Source organism: Geospiza fortis, unplaced genomic scaffold, assembly GCF_000277835.1.
Source record: "Geospiza fortis unplaced genomic scaffold, GeoFor_1.0 scaffold320, whole genome shotgun sequence".
Classification (NCBI taxonomy): domain Eukaryota; kingdom Metazoa; phylum Chordata; class Aves; order Passeriformes; family Thraupidae; genus Geospiza; species Geospiza fortis.
Genome location: NW_005054532.1, coordinates 558,914 through 569,733, shown reverse-complemented (window position 1 = coordinate 569,733; position 10,820 = coordinate 558,914). Strand labels below are relative to the sequence as shown.

The 10,820-nt window shown below is 55.0% G+C and overlaps 1 protein-coding gene across 1 annotated transcript in view; it reads left to right on the top strand.

The window, feature by feature from the left end:
* The window catches only part of PCDH1 (protocadherin 1), a 56,528-nt gene that overhangs the window by 25,146 nt on the left and 20,562 nt on the right, over positions 1–10,820 (top strand). The window contains 1 exon segment of the mRNA XM_031063802.1: positions 3,951–4,170. Coding sequence (XP_030919662.1) covers positions 3,951–4,170 — 220 coding nt within the window.

The window sequence follows — 10,820 nt, the reverse complement described above, 5'->3', positions numbered from 1 at the left end:
TCAGTCACTGTGGCTGATGGCAGGGGACACTGGGCACTGGCATTACGTGACAGGTCTGGCTTTTAAACCTTTCCTTAGGCATGGCCCTGGCCTCTGTGAGGAACAAGGGCTGCTGCAGGCATTCCCACAGGGCTGGAGAGGCAGAGCTGGTTTGTGTTGGGCACAGAGCAGCTGGAGACTGATGGATGCTCCCAGCTGATAATGGGGATTTTATCACTATCATTATTATTATTTTTATTGTTTTGCATGAACACTGCTCTGAGGTTGGACAGCAGGAATTTCTCCATGGAGAGGGTGGTCAGGCATGGGAGGAGCTGCCCAGGGAGGTTTGGAGTGCTCATCCCTGGAGGTGATCACCTGGATGTGGTGCTCAGTGCTCTGGTCTGGAGATCAGGCACAGCTTGGACTCAGTGACCTTGGAGGGCTTTTCCAACCTGGGATTCTGTGCATTGTGAGGCAGATCTGGTTTATCCAGAGCTTAGGGAAGGGAAGGGAAGCTTGGCTGGGATTCCTCCTGGAGCCAGGTTCTCCTGGAGCCAGGTTCTCCTGGAGCTGCCCCTCGGCAGCGCTGTGCCCGCTGCCATTCACCGCTGCAGTCAATGGTCTGGAAGGAAATCTGAAATCACTGCTGATAAACCCGCACCTGCCACGCAGATTGGTGGAGTGGGAGATGGTGCTGAGGATGGAGCAGCCATGCAGAGCAATCCAGATTGCTCAGTAAACTGGGCCCATTTAAACAAAGTGCATTTTAACATGGCCCAGGAACTGGCTGATATCCTGGGAAGTGCTGGCTTGAAAATGGATTCAAGGGTCACGCTGCATGAGTAGCTCAGGGTTAAGAGGCTGGCACAGACCTCAGGTGGAAAAAGCTGCGAGGTTGGAAGGGCAGGAAGGCGCTGCAGGAAGCCCTAGTGAGATGGCACCTGCAAAGGTCACCTCTGATGAGGAACGGGGAAAAACTGGGGCAAGCAAACATGAGGGCCCCAAAACAGATTTGCTGTTTGCAGGTTATGACTTGGAGCTGCTGTGTTTGACTCCTCAAACAGAAGGCTCTGGTGCACCTGGACTGCACTGCACAGGCAGCTCCTTGTGCAGAGGGCACTGCCTGCTCAAAGGCTCTTTACCCTCCCCAGAAAGGTCACACCAAACCCAATTTCTGCGAGTCAAGGCCAGACAAATCAATTCTGTGCCTTTCCATGATTCCAGAGCCGGGCTGAGGGGGTGGAGAGCTTCCCAGGGACCCGCTGGTGGGGCTGGGCACAGAGGGAGGGGGGCACTGCCCGTGCCAGTGCCACGCTGCCCCGAGGGGCTGCAGGGGACAGGGCTGGGGAGCCCTGCAGTGAGAGGAGCCCTTTCCAGGGCTGCCTGGCAGCAGGTGACCTTTAAAGGAGGTGTTTTTCAGGTAAAAGCGCTGCAGCTGGGATGCAGCCCCGCAGGCTGGGGGGATGGTGGCTGTCACAGGCTGCCTTTGGGATGTTGTTGATTTGTGTTCTCTCAGCACCCCGAGGAGCCTGGCTGGTGCAAGCAGGAGGGAAAGCAGGAGCTTGGGATGGGCCAGGCAAGGCAGGAGATTGGTTTCAGCTGGGTGGGCAGGGTGCAGGGGGAGGGCAGTGCCAGGCTTTACTCGGTCCCTGTGGGCTGGGAGGGGACTCCAGAGTGTCACTGGCACCTGGGCAGCGCTGCCTTGTCCTCAGCTCCTGCAGAGCCCTCCTGTGCCTTAGTGACAGGGCTTGCACCCTCCGCTCCGGCAGCCCCATCCTGTGCCCCCTCCGCTGTGCCCCATCCTGGCAGTGTCCAAGGGGGGCTGGATGAGGCTCGGAGCCACCTGGGCGAGTGGAAGGTGCCTGCCCATGGCAGGAATGGGATGAAATGAGCCTTAAGGCCCTTCCAGCTCAAGCCCTGCCATGATCCTGTGACTACACTTGGCCAAAGCCACCGCTGAGGGGTTTTTGCCGCAGTGATTAACCCGGTGTTCCCACTGCAGGTAGAGGTCACTCCTTCTCATCTGCCAGTGGTCCCAAGCAGAGGCTTTCCCCTTCCAGCCTTTGCCACCCTTAACCTTCTCTTCCCTGAACCAATTTCTCTCTTTTTTTGAAATGTTTTGTCATGGTTTCTAACGACTGCTTGTCTGTTCTTCTCTGCTGAAGTGGGGCACTCTCCTCAAAACCAGTGCCCAGCTCAGCCTCCTGGCACCCGGCAGAGCTGGCACATCCCAGCCCATTCACACGTCCCAATATTGATGCATTTTTGGGTGGGAGGCTGGCAGCAGGGCTGGATCCTCAGCCAGCTGTGACTGCTCCTCACGAGGGTGCAGATGTGACAGACCCATCCCACATCTGGCATGCCAGCAGCTAATGAAAGCACAGCCCAGCCATGGATCCGGGACACAACCCAGAGCTTTAATGTGATCCATGATCCCAGCTGAAAAGGCTGTCTGCAGTAATTCCTTCAGGAATAACACTTTCCAAATGATTTGCACCCAGGCAGGGATGTACCGTGCTGCACCTCTGCTGTTTGCTTGCATTACTTATGAGAAAATCAGCTAAAACAGTGTAAAAAAAAACTTCCTCAAGTCGAGCTAGAGCATTTACTGCTCCTCCTCCCTCCACGAGGCCTGCTGTCGTTTCAAAGGAAGGAGTTCAATGGCTTGACATGTTTGTTTGTGACAAACCTACAGTGGCTGTTACTCATTTCCTTGTTATCTTGTAGGTACTTACAAAGAGTTCTTTTATCTGCTTCAGTATTTTTCCAGGAACTGAAATTAAGCTAACTGTTTTATAATTCTCCAGCTCTTCTTTTTTTCTCATCATTAAAGACAGGCGCTATTTTAGCTCACTTCCAGTCTTCTGGAAGCTCCCTGATTCTCTACAAATTCCTCAGGAAAAAAAAAAAAGTCTTGGGAAAAAAAAAAAACCAGCCCTAACAGCTCTGAAGTTACTTAAATCAGGTCTCTAAGCATCTGTGGTGAATTTAATCAGGTCCAACCAACCTTAAAGCAGCTCATCTAAATGCTCCCTCTGTGTTCCTTCCCTCTGTTTGTCTCAATTCCTTCCCCTTCCTGGCCGGTGCTGGCTGTGTGTGGGACGCCTGATTGCCACTGATTTGTAGGAAAGACACCAGCACAAAAAAAGGTATTCAGCCTAAACAGCGTGTTGGCTCCTCTCTCACCTCATCACCTTCAGATCTCCATCAAATAAATCCTGTCTTGGGCTTTTCCCCACGTTTCTGTGGGGAAACATTGTGGTGGCTTTTTCTTGCTCTCGGTGGTTGTGTTTCATTCCCCTCTCTTGCCCCTTGAACTCTCCACTCCACTCCTCGGTAATCACACCAAAGAAGGATTTGGTGGAAGGATTTGGAGCGGGATAATGATGTGGCTTAATGGCTGCTGGCAGGGAGCTGCTCTGAGAGTGAGGCAGAGCTGGGGAGGGAGAGTGTGAAGTGGGGTCTTGGAAAGGCTTAGCGAGGTGACCCTGGGAGGAGAATCCTGGGGATGGGAGCTGGGGTCAGGCCGGGGGCTGGCAGGGGAGGAAGGATGTGGCTCTGTGCTGGGCAGTGATGCCATCAGAGAGGCTTTGGGGGGGCCTTGGCTATGTGAGGCTCTGAGGTTGCGTTGGGAACCGGCCAAGTGGGGATCTCTGGTCAAGGGTGGGGACAGTGATTCAGGAGGCTGTGCCGATGGGGAGACATTTCCAGAGCTGTCCTGACATGGGAGGGGACATCTGGGTGACAGACGAGGCTGGGACAGAGCCGTGGGGGGAGTGATGGCTTGGGGCAGCACAGGGACCATGCAAAGTGTGCTCCTTACATGTGATGGGGAGCTCTGGGATGGAGCCTGGTGCTGAGTGTGCCAGGATGGCTCTGGGAGCTGAGGATGGGGTCAGGCTGGATGACCCCACCCTTTTTCTTCACCTGTGGGGTGGGTGATGCAACATCTTCTCTCTTGTCTGCAGTTACCTCATCGCCGAGTGACGTTCTCTGCAGCCAGCCAGGCTCAGGACCTGCAGGACCCCTCCCAGCACAGCTACTATGACAGCGGGCTGGAGGAATCTGAGACCCCCAGCAGCAAATCTTCATCAGGGCCCCGCATCGGGCCCCTGGCCCTGCCCGAGGACCACTACGAGCGCACCACGCCCGATGGCAGCATCGGGGAGATGGAGCACCCCGAGAACGGTACGTGCCCGCCCTCGCGCCTGTCCCCTCCCTGGCACCTGTCCCCGAGGCTTCGGGCCCTCCGTGATCCGTGTCCCCGGTGTGGGCGACGTGGGAGCTCGGCTGGGACATGCTCGGCTTGGTGGGGATGGGAGGATGGAGAAGAGGGGAGGCTTGGAGCAAGAGAGCAGCAAGGAGGGGTGGGGAGGGGACAGGTGGGTGAGGGAGCAGAGGTCTGGGGGAGCTGGGGGATGGGAGGAGTCAAGGAGACAGGTGGGTGGGGCAGAGGACAGGGGTGTGGCTGGAGATGGGTGTGGCAGGAAGCAGGTGGGTGTGGCAGGAGATGGGTGTGGCAGGAGATGGATGTGGCAGGAATTGGGTAGGAAGCAGGTGGGAGTGGCAGGGGACAGGTGGATTTGGCCCAACATGGTGATCCGAGATGGCAGCAGAGGGGCTGTATCCCAGCCCATGGGGAGCTCATGTGCTGCACTCAGGGGTCCCATGGTTGCCCATCCCCACCTCAGGGGGATTCGGGTGTGCTGGATCTCCTGTGTGTGTTTGGGGTTGGAGCTATGGGTGTTCCAGGGAGCAGAGCAGGTTTAGGGGCACAGGCTGGGCTCAGGAGATCTGTGGAGCGGAGGCTCATTCAGCATGGTGGTGGCAAACCCCAGAGCGACATGTCCCTTCACCTTGCCCCTCAGGTCACCTCCCTGTGGGGTCCAGCTTTCCCTGAGAAGCCCTGGAGGTGTCTGTGGTGTCACCACCAGAGAGCTGCTTCCCCGCGGTCGCGCTGCTCATGCTGCCCCTGTGCTGCTCCCCTGGCTGCAGCCCACCCCCCCAGCTGTCTTCTTCTTTGGCTCTGGCTGTGCACATAACATCTTCTCTCCTGTACCTGCTGCCTTCTGTGCTCGTGTCCCCAGGGGAGGTGGCTGTGGAGGTGGCAGGGTCAAAGAAACTTCTGGGAGGGAAGAGGAGCAGGTGGCAGAGGATTCTCCTGAAGTCGCCTCCTGTTTCTGGGAGCATCCTTGGCTTTGGGACAGGTGTGTGCGTGGTGGGAAGAGGCTGAGTGTGCGTTCAGGTGGTTTTTAGGGAGCTGCAAAGCTGCTGGGTCTCTCTGTTGTGGAAATGGACAGGTCTCTTCCCAATTCCCAGGTTATTCCTGGAGTAACACTGGAGTTCTCTGTGTTACAACCGTTGGAGTGAGGCATGATGGGGTTCCCAAATCCATCTGTGGCACCCTCCTGTCCACGAGTGTTGTGCAGATGACTTTCTCCCCAAAAGTGCCAGTCAGTCACCTGGGAAGAGCAGTTTGAAACGGTTCCTGGAGCCTTGGCACTCAGTAACATTGCTTGGAAGAGAGGCTGGAAGGGTGGTGAGCAAGGAGCTGCCCCATGGATGAGCTGATGGACACGGCGAGGTAGTGGGGGTGGTGGACCTGGGAGAGGAAAGGTTGAGCCCTGGAATGTGACAGTAAACTCGGGGATGATGAGGGAGGAGCAGGGCTAAAAGTAGAAAGAGGGGGGAGAGAGGAGCACCTGGAAGGTGGAGGGCAGAGAGGGCTGTCTTGGAATATTCCTTGGAATGTTCGTTATGTGCCCGGCTGGATGGGCAGAGCAAAGGAAGGCCAAGGGACACTGCCTGGGATGGCTGCCTGCCCACAGCATCACAAATCTGCCCTACCAACCAGTTCCCTGTCTGGGCACAAGGTGCCCTGTGTGGGCTCACCTCCCAGGAGAGCAGGAATCACCCCACACCCGTCCACCACCAGATCCCTGTGTGGTACAGACCCTGTGGAGGCTCCCAGGAATAACCACAACCCTGCTCCCCTCTCCATCCCCCAGAACGTCCTGCCTTGGCTCCAGCATCTGTCCTGATGTCCTCCAACTTCCAGGTGCTCCTCTGTCCATCTGTCCTGATGCTGGAGGACATCCTGTGTTGGGTGCAGAGGCCGTGGCAGGTCAAGGCTCTTGGAATCCCCCGGCATTATCCCGAGCTGGTCCTGGTGCTCTGCAGATAATCTGGCACGGCAGTTCAGGGGGGTCCTGAGGAGCTGGGCTCAGGGTCATGATCCTCTAAGCGGACTGTGAGGGCATCCTGGCACTGGGACAGGCCATTTGGGGATTAGGAGGCACTGGGGTGTTAGACCAGGTCACCAGAGTTGTGTTTGCTCTGTGCCCTGCCCAGGGTGTGGCACATCCACATCTGTGCTTCCCGTCAGGCCTTGCTAGTCCCGAGAAGGATCGTGACTTGTTTCCTGCAAAGGCTCTCCAGAGATGTGGGACCATCATGACCTTTTGGGGACTGTCCCACCATGTCCTTGCCTTGGCTCCATCAGCAGCCCCAGCCCCTCAGAGAGGTCAGATGTTGGGTTTTTGAGCAGACAAAGCTGTTCCTGACCTTCTGTTAAACCGCGGAGACGCGCTGGATCCCGCACCCCCATCCCACGGCACGAGCGCCAGGCTGACACCACTGTGCATTTTCTCAGCTTTCATCTGGTTATAAATATCCAACATAACAGGGCTTCCATTGCTTTCTCCAGGAGATTATCCCTGCAGCCGAACCAATCTGATAAGCAAGTATGCAAGGCTATTTATAGCGTTTCAACTGGAAGACAGATCCATGCCTTTTCTTTGTAGATGGTTCTTCACTTGATTAACACACATCTCAGTGTCCTCCTTTTTTGGACCCTTTCTGCTGTGCAGACTGCAGTAGAATGCTGTATTGCAGGGGCTGAGCCAGGCCCTTTGCAGGAGGAATTACGCTGGTTCTGGTGAAGACTTCTCCAGGAGCTTGGCACTGACGTGGCAGCTCCTCAGTCATCCCAGGCGTTTGTCATCCCTGCTATTTTCCCTCTCTGCCCACTGTTTCCTCCCCAGCATTTCCCTGCGCTGTTCCCCACCTTGGTGGGGCCTGCTGAGCTGGGAATGAAGCTCAGGCTCCCACTTGGCCACCCGGTGCTTTTCCCAAAGACATCTGTTCCCCCCGGATCCCAGATTTGCTTTGGCTGGAAGGAGCCTGGGAATGCTGGTGCTCCATGGGGGCTCTGCCCTGCCATAATGCACGGAGGGCTTGGATGGGGACAGTGCCAGTCACTCTCCAGCAGCCATCGAGGGAATTTAACAGGATTTCAGGACCAAATATGAGCAATTTAAGAATTGTTACACGGAGCTTGTTTTCCCTCTGTCCCTGTGTGGTGCAAACATATCTGAGATTGTGTTTTATTGGATGAGGCATTTCTGATTCGTGTTTTTCCACTCCCAAAATCTGTTTTATGGCTGTTATTTAAAGTGGGGACCCCATGCCATTTTTAATGCATGCAGTTACAACTGTGCTCCAAGTATGGAATTAACAACCACCTCATGAGCTTTCCCAACACTCTCTGTGCCGTAGGATCTGCACTTCCCAGATGTTCATGAGTTTATCCTCACAGTTCCAGAGAAGAACCTCCGCCATAGGTGGGGAATGAAATAGAAAATTGCAATTTGCATTTTTTGGAGGTGGCTGCTCGCTCTGGGTGACCCTGGATGAGCTGGCAGCTCCTCCCTCTATGTGCTGGGATCCTGGTGTTCCAGAGGCACAAGGCAGGAATCTGGCTGCTCCCAGATGCCAGAGCCCAGGCTGCTGCTGACATCTGAGGAGGGAGCAGAGCTTGGCTTTGGGACTTTGTGGCAGAGCTGGTTTGAAGCTCTCCTGCCTGGTTCAGGCTTTGCTAAGCCCAGCCTTTTCCTGGTGCTGTCTGGGAGTGGATGGATGGAGATTCCACTCCCGGGTTTGGCTGCTGGGCTCAATAAAACCCCCCCCAGTTCGGGTTTTCCTTTGTTTCAGGGAAGATTTAGAGGGATGCTTTGCAAAGGAAGAAGGAGCAGCTTGTCTTACCCATGTGTGGCACAGCCATGAAATCCCAGCCCGTGATTCTGCTGGGAGCATCCCTTTAGGAATTGCCCACTTGGTTAGCACAGCGTGTGAGACCCCAGGTGAGCCCTCCCAGTGGAAGGTCCTCTCTGCCCCCAGTTTCACCAGTCTACACTTAAACTCTGCTTCAGCTCCTCCCATTTCTTCCCACTGAGTCCCACAACACCAGAATTCCCTCTCCTGGTGCGTACTCGGAGATCCCATTCAGGCAACTCAACATTTAAAGATCTCTTTGAAAGAAAACTGAGTCAAGTCCCTCCCTGTGAGCAGAGCCAAGGCAAGGGATTTTGGCAGCTGGGTGTCTCTTCCTTCCTCCCACCCTTCCTCGCGCTCCTCCCAGCCATGGCCATCTGCTCCTGCCACCACCACAGACCTGCAGCCTCATTCCTGGGCAGCAGCAACATCTGGCACATTTTGGATGTGTGTGGTGCTTTTTGGCAACCCTTGCAGAGGCAGCCTGGGGAGAAGTTTCCCTCCTCCTCTTTGCTAATTTCTGATTATAGCTCAAGCCTTCCATTCCTCTGGCTCATTTTCCTCTCTGTGTGGTCTCCAATTTGCCCACAAGCTTTTGGTGGGCTGGATGTGCCCAGGTGATGTCCCACAGCCCCTCAGCAGCACTTGGTGACATCCACAGCAGGTCCAGGTGCAGGGCTGATGTGTCTGGGAGTGTTTGTGTTCACAGTGTGACCATGGCATGGAAACGTGGCTGCACCTGGCTGTGTGTGCACCCTGCAGTGCCAGGGATCAGGGAATGGTTTGGCTTGGAGAGGACCTCAAAGCCCATCCAGTCCCACCCCTTGCCATGGGCAAGGACACCTTTCCCTATCCCAGATTGCTCCAGCCTGGCCTTGGGCACTGCCAGGGATCCAGGGGCAGCCCCAGCTGCTCTGGGCACCCTGTGCCAGGGCCTGCCCACCCTGCCAGGGAACAATTCCCAATTCCCAATATCCCATCCATCCCTGCCCTCTGGCAGTGGGAGCCATTCCCTGTGTCCTGTCCCTCCATCCCTTGTCCCCAGTCCCTCTCCAGCTCTCCTGGAAGGGCTCTGAGCTCTCCCTGGAGTTTTCAATGCTGAGCACCCCCAGCTCTGAGCTCCTTGAGAAGGTGGATGGCTCAGAGCACTCCTGAGCCAACCATCCTCTTCTCCTGCTCACCACAAGGATGGATTTGCAGCCCTGGGCAGTCACTGCCTCCTGCCTCTGCTTTAGTGCCAGTCATGAGCTGCTTTTTAAGGTTCTCACTGCGATTGTTGTTCAGTTCCTCACAGCCAACAGATGGGACAAAAAAATTACATTCTGTCTCCTTCCCTGGCACAGAGACTCCTCTAGATCTTAAAATCTATTCTCTTTTTCCTACATTATCTCTAAATGTCCCTTTTGTCTTGCAGAAAGAGTTCCAGGCACATTTGCAGTCTGTGAAGTTGGGGTTTTTTTCAAATGTACCATGCAGCACTTCTGCTTTGTTGCAGAGGCTGAGGGATGCTTTGGAGTGGGCTATGTCTGGGATGTGGGCTTCCAGCTAGACCTGTGCCATTCCTGGTCTTTGCTGACTGGGATCCAGCAGGTCACACAGCTGGTCTGGGGTCTGGCTGCTGCTTGGGCTCCTCTCTAGCTGAGACATTGTGGGTTTGGGGTTTTTGTAACTGATCTTCAGCCCTTTTTAACACTTCAGGGCTGGGATTCCTTTTGTCCTGACCAGCAGCTCCCACTGCTGCCTGGGTTTAGGGTGTCCACATTCTATGTGACCATGTTCTGCTCATCATCTGCCTCTGAAAATTCTTTCTGTGTCCCTCAGTGATCCTCAGCACCTGCATTTCTGCATTTCTGCATAAGAAAACGGGAGCTTCTCTCCTTTCCACACTTAATGTTGGTTCATCCCCAAAACCGGCTCCTGGTTTGCTTAATCGCTGCTGGGAAAAGATTTTTATCAGGACAGACAACATCCAGCAGATTGCAGATGGCCCTGGATTACCCCATCCCAGTTTCAACATTTCTGCCTGAGCTGTAATTCCAGCCCTATTTCCTTATTTTCCATGTTTTCCAGTGGCTGTGTCTGGGCAGACTCTGACGCCAGAGCTGCTCAGGGCAGGGCACTTGTCCTGCCAGCCAGCCAGGTGACCTTCCTCAATTGTCCCCAGAGCCCGGGGTAAACAGGGGACGCTGTTCCCCTGCCCCAGGAGCAAGCACATTGCTCCCAGCTCCAGACACCGCCTTTAATCCTCTCAAGACCTTCTAAGAAGGCTGCTCCTCGCTTCAGACGTTGTCCAAAATAGCTGCAATAATTTATCTGCCTCTCCTGCCTCACAGGATTATGTGGTAGCACACACACAAGGCTGTCCTCGAGTTCTCCAAAGATCCTTGGCGGATCCTGGAGGTCTTTAGAGGAGTTATTTGTAGAACCCAAATTTCCCTGTTGGATTCTGGTTGCTTTTTTCCCCCTTTTCTGTCCCTGAGCCCACGTGGTGTGATTGTGAAAGGTCCAGGCACTGCAGTCACTCAGAGTCAACGCCCCAGAGACAAATTTCAGTGGGAAGGTGCCTTCTCTTGGAGCATACCCAGGTCCCCATGGTTCTGTGTGTGCCTCCTGCATTCAGGGTTGGACTTTGGGACTTTCTTGCTGGTCCTTCCCATCCTGGGCTGGGTTGGGATCTCTTCTATTCCCCCTTGCTGTCTGTGGCAAACCGGTGGAAATCCACGAATGCCCTCTCGCTTGTGTTGTGTCCATCACATTCCTCCTGCTCTGAATTTACTGGGGGGAGA